The sequence below is a fragment of the Artemia sp. Qi Xiang Cuo genome, chromosome 8, assembly GCF_049724085.1.
Source record: "Artemia sp. Qi Xiang Cuo chromosome 8, ASM4972408v1, whole genome shotgun sequence".
Taxonomy (NCBI): Eukaryota; Metazoa; Arthropoda; class Branchiopoda; order Anostraca; family Artemiidae; genus Artemia; species Artemia sp. Qi Xiang Cuo.
This window is the reverse complement of record NC_142801.1, coordinates 9,899,427-9,919,982: the sequence shown is the minus strand read 5'-3', so window position 1 is coordinate 9,919,982 and position 20,556 is coordinate 9,899,427. Positions and strand designations below refer to the sequence as shown.

Genomic DNA, 20,556 nt, shown 5'->3' with positions numbered 1-20,556 from the left:
AAAAATCAAGAAAATGTAACTGTGACAAGGTAAACCACAACCAAACACTACTGAAATATTCCAACTCTTGCATTTCAACGAAAGAAATTCAAAATGAACTTTGAAAAATCAAGAAAATGTAACTGTGACAAGGTAAACCACAACCAAACACTACTGAAATATTCCAACTCTTGCATTTCAACGAAAGAAATTCAAAATGAACTTTGAAAAATCATGAAAATGTAACTGTGACAGGGTAAAATACGACCGAACGCTACTGAAATAGTCCAGCTCTTACAGTTCAACGAAAGCAAATCGAAATGAACTATGAAAAATCAAGAAAATGTAACTTTGACAAGGTAAACCATAACCAAACACTGCTAAAATAGTTCAGATAGAGCTCTTCAAGAAATACAATTCAAAATGAACCTTGAATCAACGAGACTGAGAAACTTTTTCAATGTGAACCACAACCAAACAAAACTGAAGTATTCCACCACTTGCTATTCAATAAAGGAAAATCAAAATGAACTTTGAAAAATTATGTGAATGAAAGATCGACTATGTAAAGCATACCCATACACTACTGAAATATTCCAACTCGTGCTTTTAAACGAAAAAAATTCAAAATACACTATGAAGAATCAAGAAAATGTAACCTTTACGAGGTAAATCATAACCCAACATTATAGAAATATTCAATCTATTACTTTTCAATGAAAGTACTTCAAAATGTAATTTGAAAAATAAAGTACAAAACAATGTGAAACTGTAAAAAAAAACCAAACAATAATGAAATAATCCAACTCTTGAATATCAACGAAAGAAATTCAGAATGAACTTTGAAAAATCATGAAAATGTAGCTGTGACAAGGTAAACCACAACCAAACACTACTGAAATATTCCAACTCTTGCATTTCAACGAAAGAAGTTCAAAATGAACTTTGAAAAATAAAGAGAATGTAACTGTGACAAGGTAAACCACAACCAAACACTACTGAAATATTCCAACTCTTGCATTACAACTAAATAAATTCAAATGAACTTGAAAAATCAAGAAAATGTAACTGTGACAAGGTAAACCATAAGCAAACACTACTGAAGTATTCAAACTCATTCTTTTCAACGAAGGAAATTCTAAATGAGCTTTTGAAAATCAAGAAAATTTAACTTTGACAAGGTCAACCACAACCAAAAACTACTGAAATAGTCCAACTCTTGCATTTTAAAGAAAGAAATTCAAAATGAACTTTGAAAAATAACGAATATCTAACCGTGACAAGGTAAACCACGACCAAAAACTACTGAACTATTCCAATTCTTGCATTTCAAAGAAAGAAATTAAAAATGAACTTAGAAAAATCAAGAAAATGTAACTTTGACAAGGTGAAACACAAGCAAACACTTCTGAAATATTCCAACTCTCGTATTTCAATGAAATAAATTCAAAATGAACTTTGAAAAATCAAGAAAATATAACTGTGACAAGGTAAACCATAACCAGACACTACATAAATATTCAAACTCTTTCATTTCAACTAAATAAATTAAAATTTACTTTTTAAAGTACAGAAAATTTAACTTTGACAAGTTAAAACACAAGAAAACACTACATAAATATTCAAACACTTGATTTTCAACGTAATAAATTCAAAAATTAAATTTTAAAAATCAAGAAACTGTAACTGACAAGGGAAACCACAAAAGAACACTGCTGAAATATTCAAACACTTGCTTTTCAACGAAATAATTTAAAATTACCCTTGAAATAAAATGAAAAGTTTAAGTTGACAAGGTAAACCACAACCAAACACTACTTAAATATTCCAACTCAAACATTTAGACGATTGCGACTAAAAAAAAACAATGAAAGCTAAAGAGTAATTAAGTTTAAAGAGTTAACCACCAACAGTACGCTATTTACATGTTCCAACTCTTGCATTTCAATGAAAGAAATTCAAAATGAACTTTGAAAATTCGAGAAAATGTAACTGTGACAAGGTAATCCACAATCAAACACTACTGAAATATTCCAACTCTTGCATTTCAACGAAAGAAATTCAAAATGAACTTTGAAAAATCAAGAAAATGTAACTGTGACAAGGTAAACCACAACCAAACACTACTGAAATATTCCAACTCTTGCATTTCAACGAAGGAAATTCAAAATGAACTTTGAAAAATCAAGAAAATGTAACTGGGACAAGGTAAACCACAACGAAACACTATTGAAATATTCCAACTCTTGCATTTCAACTAAAGAAATTCGACATGAACTTTGAAAAATCAAGAAAATGTAACTGTGACCAGGAAAACCACAACAAAACACTACTGAAATAGTCCAACTCTTGCATTTCAAAGAAAGAAATTAAAAATGAACTTTGAAAAATCTAGAAAATGTAACTTTGACAAGGTGATCCACAACCAAACACTACTGAAATATTCCAACTCTTGCATTTCAACGAAAGAAATTCAAAATGAACTTTGAAAAATCAAGAAAATGTAACTGTGACAAGGTAAAACACAACCAAAAACTACTGAAATATTCAAACTCTTGCATTTCAACGAAAGAAATTCGAAATGAGCTTTGAAAAATCAAGAAAATGTAACTGTGACAAGGTAAACCATAAGCAAACACTACTGAAATATTCCAACTCTTGCATTTCAAAAAAAGAAATTCAAAATGACCTTTGAAAAATCAAGAAAATTTAACTGTGACAAGGTAAAACAAAAGAAAACACTATTGAAATATTCCAACTATGTCATTTCAAAGAAAGAAATTAAAAATGAGCTTTGAAAAAACATTAAAATTTAACTGTGACATGGTAAACCACGAACAAAAAATACTGAAAGAGTCCAACTATTTTATTTCAACGTATTAAATTCAAAATTAACTTTGAAAAATCAAGAAAATTTAACTGTGACAAGGTAAACCACAACCAAACACTTATTAAATATACCACAAATTTAATTTAAATGAAATAAATTCAAAAGATCTTTTAAAAATCAAGAAAATGTAACTGTGACAAGGTAAACCACAGCCAAACACTACTGAAATAGTCCAACTCTTGCTTTTCAATGAAAGAAATTCAAAAATAAATTTTAAATATCAATAAATTCTAACTGTTTCAAGTTATAACACTACATATCTATAATTAAATATTCATACTATTGCATTTATTATAAATAATTCAAAATTAACTTTGAAAAATCAAGAAAATGTAACTGTGACAAGTTAAACCATAACCAAAAGCTACTGAAATATTCAAACTCTTGCATTTCAACGAAAGAAATTCAAAATGATCTTTGAAAAATCAATAATATGTAAATGTGACAAGGTAAACCACAACCATACACTACTGAAATATTCCAACTCTTCCATTTAAACGAAAGAAATTCAAAATGAACTTTGAAAAATCAAGAAAATGCAACTTTGACAAGGTAAACCACAACCAAACACTGCTGAAATATTCCAACTCTTGCATTTCAACGAAAGAAATTCAAAATGAACTTTGAAAAAATCATTAAAATGTAACTGTGACAAGGTAAACAACAGCAAAACACTACTGAAATATACAAACTCTTGAATTACAACAAAATAAATTCAAAATGAAATTTGAACATTCAAGAAAATGTAACTTTGACAAGGTAATCCACAACCAAACACTACTGAAATATTCCAACTCTTGCATTTCAACGAAAGAAATTCAAAATAAACTTTGAAAAATCATGAAAATGTAACTGTGACAAGGTAAACCACAACCAAACCCTACTGAAATATTCCAACTCTTGCATTTCAACGAAAGAAATTCAAAATGAACATTGAAAAATTAAGAAAATGTAACTGTGACAAGGTATACCAAAACCAAACACAACTGAAATATTCCAACTCTTGCATTTCAACGAAAGAAATTCAAAATGAACTTTGAAAAATCAAGAAAATGTAACTGTGACAAGGTAAACCACAACCAAACACTACTGAAATATTCCAACACTTGCATTTCAACGAAAGAAATACAGAAAGAACTTTAAAAAATCAAAAAAATGTAACTGTGACAAGGTAATCCATAACCAAACACTACTGAAATATTCCAACTCTAGCATTTCAAAGAAATAAATACAAAATAAACATTGAAAAATAAAGAAAAACTAACTGTGACAAGGTATACCATAATCATACACTACTGAAATATTCCAACTCTTGCATTTCAATGAAAGAAATTCAAAATGAACATTGAAAAATCAAGAAAATGTAATTGTGACAATGTAAACCACAACCAACCACTACTGAAATATAACAACTCTTGCATTTCAATGAAAGAAATTCAGAATGAACTTTGAAAAATCAAGAAAATGTAACTATGACAAGGTAAACCACAGCCAAACACTACTGAAATAGACCAACTCTTGCATTACAACAAAAGAAATTCAAAATGAACTTTGAAAAATAAAGACAATTTAACTGTGACAAGGTAAACCACAACCAAACACTGCTCAAATATTCCAACTCTTGCATTTCAACGAAAGAAATTCAAAATGAACTTTGAAAAATCAAGAAAATGTAACTGTGACAAGGTAAACCATAAGCAAACACTATTGAAATACTCCAACTCTTGCATTTCAACGAATGAAATTCAAAATGATCTTTTAAAAATCAAGAAAATGTAACTGTGACAATGTAAACCACAACCAAACACTACTGAAATATTCCAACTCTTGCATTACAATGAAAGAAATTCAAAATGAGCTTTGACTAATCATGAAAATGTAACTGTGACAAGGTAAACCACGACCAAACACTACTGAAATAGTCCAACTCTTGCATTTCAATGAAAGAAATTAAAAATGAAATTTGAAAAATAAAGAAAATTTAACTGTGACAAGTTAAACCAAAACCAAACACTGCTGAAATATTCCAACTCTTGCATTTCAATGAAAGAAATTCAAAATGAAATTTGAAAAATCAAGAAAATGTAACTGTGACAAGGTAAACCATAACCAGACACTACTGAAATATTCCAACTCTTGCATTTCAACGAAAGAAATTAAAATGAACTTTGAAAAATCAAGAAAATGTAACTGTGACAATGTAAACCACAAGCAAACACTACTGAAATATTCCAACTCTTGCTTTTCAAACAAAGAAATTCAAAAATGAACTTTTAAAAATCAAGAAAATGTAACTGTGACAAGTTAAACCACAACCAAACACTAGTGAAATATTCCAACTCTTGCATTTCAACTAAATAAATAAGACATTAAATTTTAAATATAAATAATATGTAACTGTTACAATTTAAACCACAACCAAACGCTACTGAAATATTCCAACTCTTGCATTTCAATGAAAGAAATTCAAAATGAACTTTGAAAAATCAAGAAAATGTAACTGTGAAAAGGTAAACCACGACCATACACTACTGAAATATTCCATCTCTTGCATTTCAACGAAAGAAATTCAAAATGAACTTTGAAAAATCAAGAAAATGTAACTGTGACAAGGTAAACCATAACCAAACACTACTGAAATATTCCAACTCTTGCATTTCAACTAAAGCAATTCAAAATGAACTTTGAAAAATCAAGAAAATGTAACTTTGACAAGGTAAACCACAACCAAACACTACTGAAATATTCCAACTCTTGCTTTTCAAGGAAAGCAATTCAAAATAAACTTTGAAAAATCAAGAAAATGTAACTGTGACAAGGTAAACCACAACCAAACACTACTGAAATAGTCCAACTCTTGCACTTCAACAAAAGAAATTCAAAATGAACTTTGAAAAATCAGGAAAATGTAACTGTGACAAGGTAAACCATAACCAAACATCACTTAAATATTCCAACTCTTTCATTTCAACGAAAGAAATTCGAAATGAACTTTGAAAAATCAAAAAAATGTAACTGTGAGAAGGTAAACCACAAGCAAACACTACTGGAATAGTCCATCTCCTGAATTTTAAAGAAAGCAATTCAAATGAGCTTTGAAAAATCATGAGAATTCAACTGTGATAAGGTAAACCATAACCAGACACTACTGAAATATTACATTTCTTTCTTTACAACGAAAGCAATTCAACATGAGCTGTGAAAAATCATGAAAATGTAGCTGTGACAAGGTAAACCACAACCAAACACTACTGAAATATTCCAACTATTGCATTTCCACGAATGAAATTCAAAAAGAACTTTGAAAAATCACGAAAATGTAACTATGACAAGTTAAACCACTACCAAACACTACTGAAATATTCCAACTATTGCATTTCAACGAAAGAAATTCAAAATGAACTTTTAAAAATCAAGAAAATGTAACTGTTACAAGGTAAACCACAACCAAACAATTCTGAAATATTCCAACTATTGCATTTCAATGAAAGAAATTAAAATGAACTTTGAAAAATCAAGAAAATGTAACTGTGACAAGGTAAACCACAGCCAAACACTACTGAAATATTCCAACTCTTCCTTTTCAACGAAAGAAATTCAAAATGAACTTTGAAAAATCAAGAAAATGTAACTTTGACAAGGTAAACCACAACCAAACACTATTGAAATATTCCAACTCTTGCATTTCAACAAAAGAAATTCAAAATGAACTTTGAAAAATCAAGAAAATGTAACTGGCACAAGTTAAACCACAACCGAACGCAACTGAAATATTTCAACTAGTGCATTTCTACACAAGAAATACAAAATTAACTTTGTAAAATCAAGAAAATGTAACTGTGACAAGGTAAACCACGACCAAACACTCCTGTAATATTCCAACTCTTGCATTTCAACTAAAGAAATTCAAAACGAACTTTGAAAAATCAATAAAGTGTAATTGTGACAAGGTAAACCACAACCAAACACTGCTGAAATATATCAACTCTTGCATTTCAACGAAAGACATTCAAAATTAACTTTGAAAAAAACAGTAAAATTTTAATTTGAAAAGGTAAACCACAACCAAACACTACTGAAATATTCCAACTCTTGCATTTCAACGAATGAAATTCAAAATGAACTTTGAAAAATCAAGAAAATGTAACTGTGACAAGGTAAACCACCATAAAACACTACTGAAATAGTAAAAATCTAGAAATTCACGAAAGAAAAACAAAAAGAACATTGAAAAAGCCATAAAAAGTAACAGTGACAAGGTAAACAACTAAAAAACACTACTGAAAAATTAAAACTCTTGCATTTCAATGAAAGAAATTCAGAATGAACTTTGAAAAATCAAGAAAATGTAACTGTGACAAGGTAAACCACAACCAAACACTACTGAAATATTCCAACTCTTGCATTTAAACGAAAGAAATTCAAAATTAAATTTGAAAAATCAAGAAAATATAACTCTGACAAGGTAAGCCACAACCAAACACTACTTAAATATTCCAACTCTTGCATATCAACTAAAGAAATTCAAATGAACTTTGAAAAATCAATAAAATGTTACTGTGACTAGGTAAACCACAACCAAACACTACTGAAATATTCAAACTCTTGCATTTCATCGAAAGAAAATCATAATGAACTTTTAAAAATCAAGAAAATCTAACTGTGACAAGGTAAACCACAACCAAAAACTACTGAAATATTCCAACACTTGCATTTCAACTAAATAAATTCAAAATGAACTTTGAAAAATAAAGAAAATGTAACTGTGACAAGGTAAAACACAACCAAACACTTCTGAAATATTCCAACTCTTGCATTTCAACGAAAGAAATTCAAAATTAACTTTGAAAAATCAAGAAGATGTAACTGTGACAAGGTAAACCACAACCAAACACTACTGAAACATTCCAACTCTTGCATTTCAACGAAAGAAATTCAAAATGAACTTTGAAAAATCAGACCTTTGGAGGGGGGAGGGGCCGGGGGGAGGGGGTCGTTCTATGTCTCAATGCACAAAAAATATAAAAAAATGGGGGAGGGGGAGGGGAGGAGGAGGGGAGGGGAGGAGGAGGGGAGGGAGAGGAGGAGGGAGGGAGATGGAGGGAGAGGGGCCCCTTTGGGGGGCCAAAGGGGGAGGGGCCCTTTGGGCCCGGGGGGGGGGGTCTGGGGAAACCTTGAGGGCCGGGGGGCCCTTTGGGAGCCCAGTGGACCTTTGAGGACCGGGGGAGGGTATTTGGGGTCCGGGGGGCCCTTTGGGGGTCCGGGGGGCCCTTTGAGGACCTGGGGAGGGCCTTTGTGGGTCTGAGGAGGGCGTTTGGGGGGCTGGGGTTCTTTGGGAGCTTGGGGGACCTTTGAGTACCGAGGGCTTCCTTCGGGGTTGGGTATGGGGGGTCGGAACCCTTTGGGGATGGGGTAGAGGACCTCACAACACTGTTCAAATGAAACTTGTGTATTATAACGACCACAGAGTTTCACCCTCAAATCCTCTTCTAAAATCTCTTCAAAAATCATCTTTTAAAATGTCTCTAACTGTTTCGCCGAAATAGTTCCATAGCCTGTCTAAAACAGTTTCGCCCAAATAATCCCTAAACGTAATTCAGCGTGTTCCCTTTGTTTTTGGCATCTCTGCGCTAATGCATTTCAAATTAATAAGAAACCTGATTCCCGCGCTAAAACAATTCATCGCTAAGATGTTTCTTGGAGAATTGTTTCCATGGCGTTTGGTTATTAATATCCTTTGGAGTTCGACCAAAAGAGTTGTTTCCGAGGCAAAGACATTAATGACTTGGATCTATTCCTGGAGAATCGTTTCTATACGAAAATTTTTAAAGTCTGACAGATGATGTCATTGGTTGATTGATCTGTCAAGAAAGGGGAATTAATTTGTTGTTTCTAAGGGGAATTATTGATTCACGATAGGTGAATTGAGGTCGACAGCACAGGTGTTCCAAATTCCCAATCGCTTTAATTAACCACGTGTTCTCCCTAATGACCCTATGCACATGGCCAAAACAACAACCACAACAACATCGACCTTGACATTCGCTGAGAGCGTGCACTTACAACAACAACACCATCGACCTTGGAAATTTAGGTCATTGACCCCATTAACCACGTGTTCTCCCTAGGGAGGCTATGCCCATATTTGGTGTGCAAAAAAGTTGTAGGTGGCAGCAGGGGTGAGGGATCGGAGTCAATAAGGCCCTTCTACTGGTGTATGCCCATAAATTTATAAGCCGATCGGAAACAAAAAAAAAATGTTTGGCCTAGAACGAATTCCTTTCAATAGTTTTGTCTTCATTGAGGTGCCCTTATCCCTGTCTACATGCCCAGTAAGTTTAAGCCAACCAGAGAAGACAAATTTTTATCTAGTTTCAGGTAGCACATACCGACGCAAACAAACTTTACAAAGGTTCGATTCATTAGGATCTACCCCACCAGTCTACATGCCCTGTAAGTATCGACCCTGTATCGACCCTATCAGAGACAAAACAAGGCCTATTTTCCTGCGTTAAGAATCGACACCGGAAAAAAATAATCTTGAATTTATGCCTTTATAAATTATATTTGCTTTCCTTAAATAAACAGCAAAAGCTTTTTTCTCTCTATGATAATAACTAAAAGTTTCAAATTAAATGAAGAAAACCCTAATCTGGAAAAAAGGGGTCAGTTGCTGTATAATCGAAAGATGAAGCGAACAAAATGCCACGCTTACATAAAAAATTCTATCCCATAGTGTATAAATAGCAAAACTAACGACTATTAGGAATACTGATAACCAGATAAACCAAATCATGGGTTTATAATATATCATAGGAGCTGTCCTTGATATTTTTCACAAATCGTCTGCTGATTGAAATTAGAGGCCACTGAAGGGTGAAAGCCTTGAGCATAAGTAGGAGAAGTTTAAACCTCAATTTGTTGGTTGACAAATCACTTAATGTCGAGGTTTTAGAGAAGGACATTCCCCTTTGACACCAATGAAGTGAGTCTCGGATTGTTAATTACTCCGCATTAAATGCTACAAATTGCGGCAGAAGAGCTACAACAATAATTTATATACAAGTGACAGAGCCATATCCAGGATTTTCGGGGGAGGGGGTGTGTGTACAAAAATAACTTTAAAAACACATCCAAAATTTGTTTATGTTCATTTCTGTTACGTTTTTACGGGTCGGACAAAAATTTCGGGGGGGTTGTTTTGCGAAAGAAATTAGAAGAACTATCTATCTTTTCTCCTTGCGATGCTCTGTCCCCCTGGCATTGATATTAATAACAGAAAAATACAATCAAGTAGTTATGGCAAATGATGAGTTTTGTTGTTTCTTTGCTCTTTCAGTAATACTAATGTTATGTTGAATTGGGAACTGATTTTAAATTCCTAGTCTATTTTTTAGTTATATTTCAGCTTTCCATGTCGCTTTTACCTGGACTAGGAGATAGTAAAGTAGATGTGGGGTAGTGTCCAAACCAAAATGTGGCATTGCCAATTGCAGCATCTCTCTTCATCTTCTCTAAAACAGCGAATCCTTCTGGACTAATAATACCGAAGAAATTGTATGGCTTAATAGTTCCAGGTTCGGTGGTTCCATCTACGGCAATAAAATTGACAGTATAACCTTGTTCTTTTGTAGTATACATATATGAATAACTGTGGACACGCCCCTGAGCAGAGTAGTTACGAAAGTAGTTGATGGAGCTGTTACTACTTGGTACATTAAATGTATCTAAAAGCAAAGAAAAATAGTGAAAGGCAATTAAAAATTTAGAATAGCTAATAAAATAGATTAAACAATGCGATGAAGAGAAGGTTGACAAAATAGACGATGAATGAATATTTTAAAGGTTACGCAACTTATGATATCAATAAACTTATTGGTCAGAAGAATGACCACTTAAAAATGGTCAACTTTTACCTGCTTTTATGCAGATACCGAATATATGCAGTACATACTTACTTGATTTTGAAGGAAATCACATGCTGCGCTGTCCTTTCCAGCACACTGGAATTAGCGTTGGAGACCACATTGACCAGGCAACTGCAAATATTCTGATAATTTTTTCTTCTTTTGTCCACCAGGCAATTATTTCAGGGAGATGCTGGTAAAAAGTTTTCCATGTTCATGATTTCTAATGAGTTATTATCTAGTACTTATTTGACTTATCATTCACATTTTGATTTATATTGCACTTAGCACCACTTACTTATTTGATTTTGTAAAGGTTTTATCGCAAATTAGTCCTACAGCTATTTGCTGTCCTTACAAAACCGCACTCACGTCTAATTGATGCTCTAGTCTGGTTCCAGAATACAATTAAATAAAAAAAAACAATTTTTTTTAAACTGAAAGTAAGGAACGACGTTAAAACTTAAAACGAACAGAAATTATTCCGTATATGAAGGGGGCTTTCCCCTCCTCAACGCCTCGCTCTTTACGCTAAAGTTTTTTTATTGTTTAAAAAAATAGAGCTCTGAGGAAGTTAAACTTCAGCGTAAAGAGTACCGCGTTGAGGAGGGGATAGCGTCTTTCATATACGGAATAATTTTTTTTCGTTTTAAGTTTTAACGTCGCTCCTTAATTTAAGTTAAAAAAAAATTGTTTTTTTTATTTAATTTGTTAACTTTTTTGAATTGATGCAGGTGTTGATATTGGCTCACTCTACATGAATAATTAAAAAAAAATTTGCATATTATATTTGGTTAAATGGCTTTCTCGAAACTTGTTTAATTTTATTTACGAACGTTTTTATTAGTAATAAATATACGTAACTTAGAATTAACTTACGTAACGAACTTCTATATTCAGAAATTTTTAACACGTATATTAGGGGGTTCGCCCCCTAGTAAATACCCTGCTATTTAAACTATAGTTCGATTTTTTTTTTCCAGTTCTTTAAAAATGACCTCTTAATCACAATCAGTTGATCAGTTGAAAAACTTGTTTTTTTTTATTTAATTCCTGATCTTTCTCTTTAATAATGCTGGGAAATCCGGCGCCCCCTTCATAGCAATGTCCCTTCCCCCCTGAAAACTTCCTTCATGGAAAGATCCTTCCATATAGCCCTCGAACCTCTCCGTCCTCCCCCTACCAGAAAAAATCTCCTCTGAAAAAGTCTGTATACTTCCCAATAACCAACCAATACTATATGTTAACATTGAGTAAAGTTCATAACTTTCAGGCCTCCCCCTGGGGACTTTGGGGGATCAAGTCATCCTAAAAGACATTTTTATCATATTTTCAACCATGCTGAACAAAATAGCTATCTCAAAATTTTGATCGGGTGACATTGGGAAAAAAAGTAGCGTGGGAGGGGTACTAGTTGCCTTCCATTTTTTTGGTTGCTTAAAAAGAGCACTAGAACTTTTAATTTACGTTCCAATGAGCACTTCCACGATAATATAGGGCCGCTGAGTCGATACGATCACCCCTGGGAAAAAAAAAACAAAAAACAAACAAACAAACAAATAAACACGCATCCGTGATCTTTCTTCTGGCAAAAAATGGAAAATTCTACATTTTTGCAGATAGGAGCTTCAAACCTCTACAGTAGGGTTCTCTGATACGCTGAATCTGATGGAGTGATTTTCATTAAGGTTCTATAGCTTTTAGGGGGTCTTTCTCCCTTTTTTTCGAAAATCAGCCAAATTTTCTCAGGCGCGTAACTTTTGGTGGGTAAGATTAAACTTAATGAAACTTATATATTTGAAATCAGAATTAAAATCTGATTCTTTTGATGTATCTATTGGTATCAAAATCCCGTTTTTTAGAGTTTCGGTTACCATTGAGCCGGGTCGCTCCTTACTTACAGTTCGTTACCACGAACTGTTTGATTATCATCAATTATAATTAATAAGGATTTATCTGCGTTCCAAAATACCCAATAATACAAAAATTTGCCGATTTTTTTGTATTACAAGTGCAGGAAGAACTAAAATGGTACCCTCTTTTGGTTATTATGGGCATGAAAGTTGTTAAAATCGCAAATTTGAGCCATTTTAAGACGATGATAAAAACAAATAGCTACTAACAGCTCACATGAGCATTAAACTGTCTGAGGCCAACACAGCTGCACACGCTCCTCTTCAACTCCGATCTATTTAAAGCTTTACGCTTCAACCCCCCCCCCTCAACCCTTATGAAGTTCGAAACCAAATAATTTACAGTAATATAGGATAGCTGGCGATTGGAACCTGAGTTTCGAGTCCGTCTACCACTGTAATGTCGACTGAAGTAAGTTTTGTAGATTTAGTCCATTCCTTGGTCGTATTTCAGATGTTTGCATTTGTAAGTATTTATTGCTTTTGCCATTACCCTTGCTGTCAATTCGCTTATAAACCATCACTTAACAACGCTAAGTAATGATGATTTTCGTTAAAAACGTTGTAATAATGATTTTTTAACGTTAAAGTTAACTAAGAATTGACGCAAAAGAACAAGTTAAGTAAGAATTAAGCAAGAATTAACGCAAAAGAAAATTCCAATAACTATCCTAATTACATACTTTTCCAAAAAAAAAAACACTGCTCCTCTCTGTTGTCATCTTTCATCTTTTCATCGTTAGTTCTCTTCAGGAAGACGCAGTGAGCTAGGATGATACCTAGCTATGGATTAACTTGATAGACCATCACTTTATACGTTGTAAACGTTATAAATACACTTAAAATTTCAGAAACACACAAATAATTTCACAGCACAATACACTCAGCTAAGATGACACTTAGGTATTACCCTTGCTATCGACTCACTGGATGTACCATGACTTGACATTTATTTTTCAACCTTAAAGTAATGACGAGAGAAATAACGCAAAAGAACGTTCCAATAAATATTCTAATTACACATTATTCTAACAAGACACTGTTCCTCTGCAGGTGCAAAGCTTGGGTTTTGAGTGGCGGGGGGGGGGGGGGAATTAAACAAAACGCCGACAAAATCGGTCAGTGTGCTGACAAATGCTGACACATAAGCTAAATAAAAAAAAAACATAAGCTAAATTCCAAGGTGGAACGACACTTTGGAACTTTAGGGGAGCCCCCCCCCCGGAGCTGCCCCCCTGCTCTAACTATGAAAGTTAGGTTTTTGAGAAAGACACAGTGAGCTAGGATTATACCTAGCTATCACCCTGGCTATGTATTAACCTGATAGACCATCACTTATTTAGAAAAACGCTTAATTTTTCAAAAAATGCAACAAATTTTATAATAAAACATACTAATATATAAGGATACCTTGCTATCGCTTCCACTGTCGATTCACTTGATACACCATCATTTAAAACTTATTTTTAATGAAAAAATAATGATGAACGAAATAACTGAACAGGTCATTCCAACAACCATCCTAATAATATATTATTTTAATCAGACACTTTTCCTCTCTGTTGTTACAAACATATTTCCATTGTTATACTGTTCCGAAAAAAAAAATATATCTCTCAATAAAATGCAGTAAGCTAGAATTATACCCAGTTATTACCCCAACTATGGGTTGACTTTATGCACCATCACTTAGCGTTAAATTTTTAGCACTAATTACTATTTTTAACTAATTACTAGTAATATCTATCTCTAGTATTATCTAGTAATAAGGGAAATAACATGAACCGTCATTCAAATACCTATTTAGCCAAACAACATTTCAACAAAATGCTGCCCCTCTCTGTTTTTCAAACCAATATTTCATGGTTTGAAAAAGGCAGTAAGGAAAACATCAGGAAAACACAAAAATTAAAGAAAAGTATTTACACTCGGTTCAAAATTTTGCAATTTTTTACTAATGCCCTGATAAACCCTATCAGCTAGGATATATGCAAGATTAATCTAATGTATCCTACCCTAAAATATAGTATCCCCTGTGCAATGGCGTCATTGGAGGGGGGGGGGGTGGCTCGTCGATATTTCTTTTCTTTTTTTGTCTTTCCCCTAGATTTTGAAAAATAGCTTTTGTTCAGTATTTTGATGGAGAAATGACTCTTTTTAGTGCTTTCATTGACAAAGTTTGAAGAAACCCCCTCCTCCCATCAGATCTCTTTAAATTATTTTTTGCAATTTTAATTCTTGAATTATGTGAGAGCGACTCCATTGTTCTTTCACAGACGAAAATAGCCAATGACGGTTTTTATGCAGAATGACAGTCTAAAATATGAAAGTTATACGAAGTATAAAATTACATAATAAAAGTATTTAAATTTACATAATAAATTATTTGATTTTGCGCACACGCATTATATAATTCCCACGAATTTATAAAATTTTATGGAAGTACCAGTGAAAAATACAAAAGTTACATATAAGTATTAAACAGTAATAAAAGAGTTAAACACATTCAAAAGAAGTCGAATTTAGGCACTAATTTATATAATTTAAATGAGATTAATATAATTTTATGTACATATAAATTAAAAATAGGAAGGTTATATAAAAAAAAAAGAAAAATGAAACAATATTAAAGTATAAAATTGATATATTTGAACGTTTTATTTTCAATCGTTTGATTTTTATTGTTATCACCATTTTAATATTTTAAATGTTGGGCAGTTGACGGAATATCAGACCGGTATTTTCGTGTATCAGTGTTTAAATAAATTAGCACCAAATTATTTTTGTGATGTTTTATCATCGAATTCTGCGTACCATTCTTATGATACAAGGAATTCCGAGGACCTAGTAAATGAAAGACGACACACTGCTAGGTCTAGTTTTATATTTAGGCTTGTGGATGTTACGGTATAGAATAGTATTCCGGAAAACACAAGGATGGCTGAGAGTGTGCCCTCTTTTAAAAATAGGTTAAAGCATTTCTTAATGAACAGGGATGGGTGCGGGGGGGGGGGCTGTATTCAGTCTTCTGTCTTGTGTAAGTATTGGTTCGCGGTTCCCATGAGGTTTATTTCTTATTTATTTATATGATTGCATTTTTTTTCAAGATATATGTGAGTAAGTTTTTTTCACTATATATATTAGTGAGTAAAATAGTGAGTCCTGTCACAAACAAATCTGTATAGATTTTCACGTGGTAGGTCTGTTTGATATGTTTTTTTTGTGAATATTGATATTTAATAAAAATGAATTTTCTCTCTCTCAATCACCCTTTATATAATCTATATGAAATTTATATAACTTTATATATGTATTAGTAGAAAGCATGAAATATACATAGAATACCCCATTATTCCTACTAACGACTCACTGCAGCACAAGCCACATAAGGTCAAAACAGCTACAGACACTTTTCCTTCACATTGAATCCTGGTTGAACTTCGCTGAAGTAAGGATGCTAGGACTGCTTTGAAATTTTTTTTTTTTTTGGTTTTATTGGTCGCATGTTGTTGTGAGTCTTTTTTCTTTCATATACTTTAGTCTTGCTGAGGACGGCCCTTGGACATAGGGCCGAAATATTCATTCAAATTATCTCTAGTATCTTGCAATAAGATTTCCCTATTGTTCTTCATGCTTTTGTTGTTTTCAATTTATCCAATGCTTCACTCATTACCCCCTCCCATGCAGTTACAATTTTATTAAAATTCTTTCTTATGACCCCTTCAGTGGATTGGTGCGCTGGATATAGGATCCTTTGTCCGAGAGGGCGAGGGTTCGAATCCTAGTGTACCCAATTATTTGGTTTTGGGACGGGGGTCAGTGGCGTGACTGTAGGCTCAGCCAGAGTCGATCCAGCTCTAAATGGGTACCTGGAGAAATCTGAAGAAGGTAAACAGGAAGGCAGTGCGAAAGCACAGGATGGCTGGCCCCGGCCCCCCCCCCCACATTGAATTTCCTGGTTGAAGGGCCTTGAGAGAGAGATCAGCACCGCTGGTTCGGACCTTAAGGGTTTAGTACCGCATCCTTTTACCTTTTTTGTACCTTAAGAATACCTTACAATTCCTATTAACAACTTACTGTAGCACAAAAACCTCCTAGGATCAACACAGCTGCAGACGATTCTCCTTCACCTCAACTTATCCAACCCTTCACTCATTACCCCCTCCCATACAGTCCCAATTTTATTAAAATTCTTTTTTATGACCCCTTCAAAATGCCCTACAATTCCTACTTACAACTCACTGTAGCACAAAACCTTCTAAGAACAACACAGCTGCAGACGCTTCTCCTTCACCTCAACATATCCAACGCTTCACTCATTACCCCCTCCCATACAGTTCCAATTTCCTTTATATTCTTTTTTATGGCCCCTTCAGAATACCCTACAATTCCTACTAACAACTCACTATATCAAAAAACCGCCTAAGATCAAAACAGCTGCAGACGCTTCTCCTTCACCTCAACTTATCCAACCCTTCACTCATTACCCCCTTATGACCCCTTCAGAATACCCTACGATTCCTACTAAAACTCATTGTAGAACAAAACCACCCAAGATCAACACAGCTGCAGACGCTTCTCCTTCATCTCAACTTATCCAACGCTTCACTCATTATCCCCTCCAATACAGTTGAAATTTTATTAAAATTCTTTTTTATGACCCCTTCAGAATAGCCTACAATTCCTACTAAAAACTCACTGTAGAACAAAACCTCCTAAGATCAACACAGCTGCAGACGCTTCTCCTTCATCTCAACTTATCCAACACTTCACTCATTACCCCCTCCCATACAGTTGCAATTTTATTAAAATTCATTCTTATGACGCCTTGCCACTCGATTCGGGGACGACATGCTTTTCATTTGGGCCCCAAAGGTCAAAAAGCACAATATTTGGCAATCTGCGATTCTTCATCCATACAACGTCACCTAGCCATCTTAATTTTTCTTTCATTATAGCCATAGAAAGTGGGTTAAAGCCACATTCTTCGTACAGCTTACTGTTTGATATAAGGTGAATCAAACCAGTATCTAAACTTCGGAAAATGTTTAACAAATCTTCCACGGCCTTTCGAAGACCCTACATTTCAGTTATATTTGACCCATCTCATTATCGTAGTTTCTAACATTCTAACCTTAGTTCGCACATTTTTCTCCATATTTTTCCAAATTTGTTTTCAAGGACTGTGCTTTGTTTTCAAGCACAAAGCCACCTAGGGTCAAAACAGCTACAGACGCTTCTCCTTCTCCTCTATCTGTCCAAGGCTTCATTCCTTACCCCTTCCATGCAGTTTACTTTCCTTTATATCCTTTCCTATGACAACTTGCCACTCAATTAGGGGACGACATACTTTTCATTTATAGTTATATATAAGAATATTTTAATTATATTAGATATAAAATCAAATTCAATTCTTAATTATCCTTAAACTTCGGAAAACCATTAACAAATCTTCCTCGGTCTTTCAAAGAACCCACATTTCAGTCATATTTGACCCCTGTCATTACCGTAGCTTCCAATATTCTAACCTTGGTTCGCAGACTTTTCTTCATATTTTTTCAATTTTTTTTTTCAACTGCGAAAAAAAGCAAAATGCACTTTGTCTATTCTGTTTTCACATTTTCGCCAGATCCACTATCTTCATTAACAATACTACCCAGGATTGATCTTCTTCTTGCCTAACAAGGCAACGTTAAGGAAGTATATATACTAGTACTACTATACTATTACAAATCGGGGGGAGAGGGTGTTTTTTTTTAAATTTTTTCAATTAAGACATTAAAAAGTATTCCCCACGAAAATTTATAAAAAGGTATTTTTTTAAATCCAGGGGGGGGGGGAGTGAATCTAATTGATCAATTTTCTCATTACCTATATCACCTCTTTATCCCCATTTATTCCTAGCAACTTATTCTTCTTAACATCAAGTTAGTCTTTCGTCTAGGTAGTCGAAACAACTTGGACTTATTAGCATCCGGTTTTAAAGCACAATGCACCCTGAATTATCAAGCCTTTCAAAAATTTATTCATTTTTGTTCTTTCAATCCATTTATTTTTTTGTTGACTTAATAAAAAATTTTGAAACACCCACATCTCAGAGCCCTAATTGGACCCCGTCATTATCGTGGCTTCCAATCTTCTGATCGTAGCTTTGAAACTTATCTTCTTATCCTTCCACACTTTTTTCAATTGTAGAAAAACACCCTGCATCTCAGCTACTATAGTTTTTACATATTCACCGCATTCACTATCTTTCAGAGCTTAGAGAGTTCATTTATTCATCAGATCTAAGTCTATGAGAGTTAATGTAAATATAATATTAAAGAATATTCTTAAATTATTTGATGCTTTATATACTTTATAGATGTGCTTTATATGCTTTACCTGCTCTATATAATTTATACAGACATTTAGTCTACATACTTAGTAAATAAAATAAATAATACACCTTCTAATTAATAAATAATAAATAAAATAAATAAAGGATACTAAAATTTACAAATTAAAATATCTCATTTTAGGTACACACGTTATAGAATTTACATGATTTTACGTGCATGCTGGTCAACATGAGCGTATAGCTTCTTGGCTAGGGGGAGGGGGGCAGCCGATTCTGTGATGAAGGGGGGGGGGAAGCTGACGTTATATTGCTAGTTCACAAAACTTTATCTTACCAGAAAGTTTCGTCATGTTTATGATATCTTTACTAATCGTTATTCACCGAAAATAATCAAAAATATTCGGTATTAATATTCTTCGATTAGAGCTAAGTCTCTCCATGACATTATGGATAATTGCTTCTTGCTTGAATTTTATTCTGTCATTTCGGCTGTTTATTTTCAGCTCTTTTAACCATCTACCTCTTATCAACTGGTTTTTTAGCCATATACCTTTTTTCAACTGCTTTTTCAACCATCTGCTTTTTCAGCCATATCTAGTGTAAATTTGAAGTTCTAGGGAGGGGGGGCAGCATCCCCCTCCTCCGTACCATAAGATTATGGGTCGCTACCCATAATCTTATCCATTGTTTCTTATACTTACCTAATAACTTGAAGCTTATCTTTTTTTTATCAATCCCTGCACAAATAGTTTTCTGTTTTTGTTTTTTTTTCCAATTCTGAACCTTTTCTAATAAAATTTACAATATTACATTACAAATTTACATAAGATAAAATTTACAAATTAGAATATTTCATTTTAGGTACATACGTAATAGCATTTACATGACTTTACGCGCATGCTAGTCAATAATATCAAAGTTAAAGATACTATAAAACTTATAATATACTATATATATATATATATATAAAATATACTATATATACTATATATATACTATAAAACTTACCATGGTTTCCTCTGATATCGAGCCAAGCTTTTGTATGGTTTTTACACTTTCTGACACTGTTTGAATATTGGCGCCATTCTTCTTCATACTGTTGGGATCCCATCGGTTGTTCTCTTGTCGCATCGGTCAAATCACCTTAAAGTAAAATTGTATTAAACATTAAGTTAAACTTAAATTAAATGTTCACTTCCAACAACATAATGTTATAAACATCATGTTCTCATAGGAAAAATCTTGGGCGGCCGGCCCCTACTTTTGCCCAATGTGTGGATGTGTGAATGAGAATTTATTTCATTTTGTATTCGAGTTTCAAGAGCTGTCTAAGTTACGGGATGAATATTTTGGATGAGTGTCGTGGAAGGAGAGTTAATAGCATGTGCTATTAAACAGTTGTGCAAGTTTCTTCGTTTGGGGATTAAACATAGGGAATCATGTTTAAAGAGATAGCTTGTTATGGTTTTTAGAAATTGAATTCTGTTACTAAGAGCCTGAGAAACGTTGCCCGATTTTCCAAAAAGG

The 20,556-nt window shown here is 33.5% G+C and overlaps 1 protein-coding gene across 3 annotated transcripts in view; it reads right to left on the bottom strand.

Moving 5' to 3' along the window:
* LOC148949147 (transmembrane protein 62-like) overlaps window positions 1-20,556 on the bottom strand; it is a 194,378-nt gene that overhangs the window by 83,623 nt on the left and 90,199 nt on the right. For all 3 annotated transcript variants that reach the window (XM_089092848.1, XM_089092847.1, XM_089092846.1), the window contains exons 4-5: window positions 20,038-20,172; window positions 10,297-10,596 (exon numbers count right to left, since the gene is read on the bottom strand). In XM_089092848.1, coding sequence (XP_088948974.1) covers window positions 10,297-10,596; window positions 20,038-20,172 — 435 coding nt within the window. The remainder of the gene's footprint in view (window positions 1-10,296; window positions 10,597-20,037; window positions 20,173-20,556) is intronic.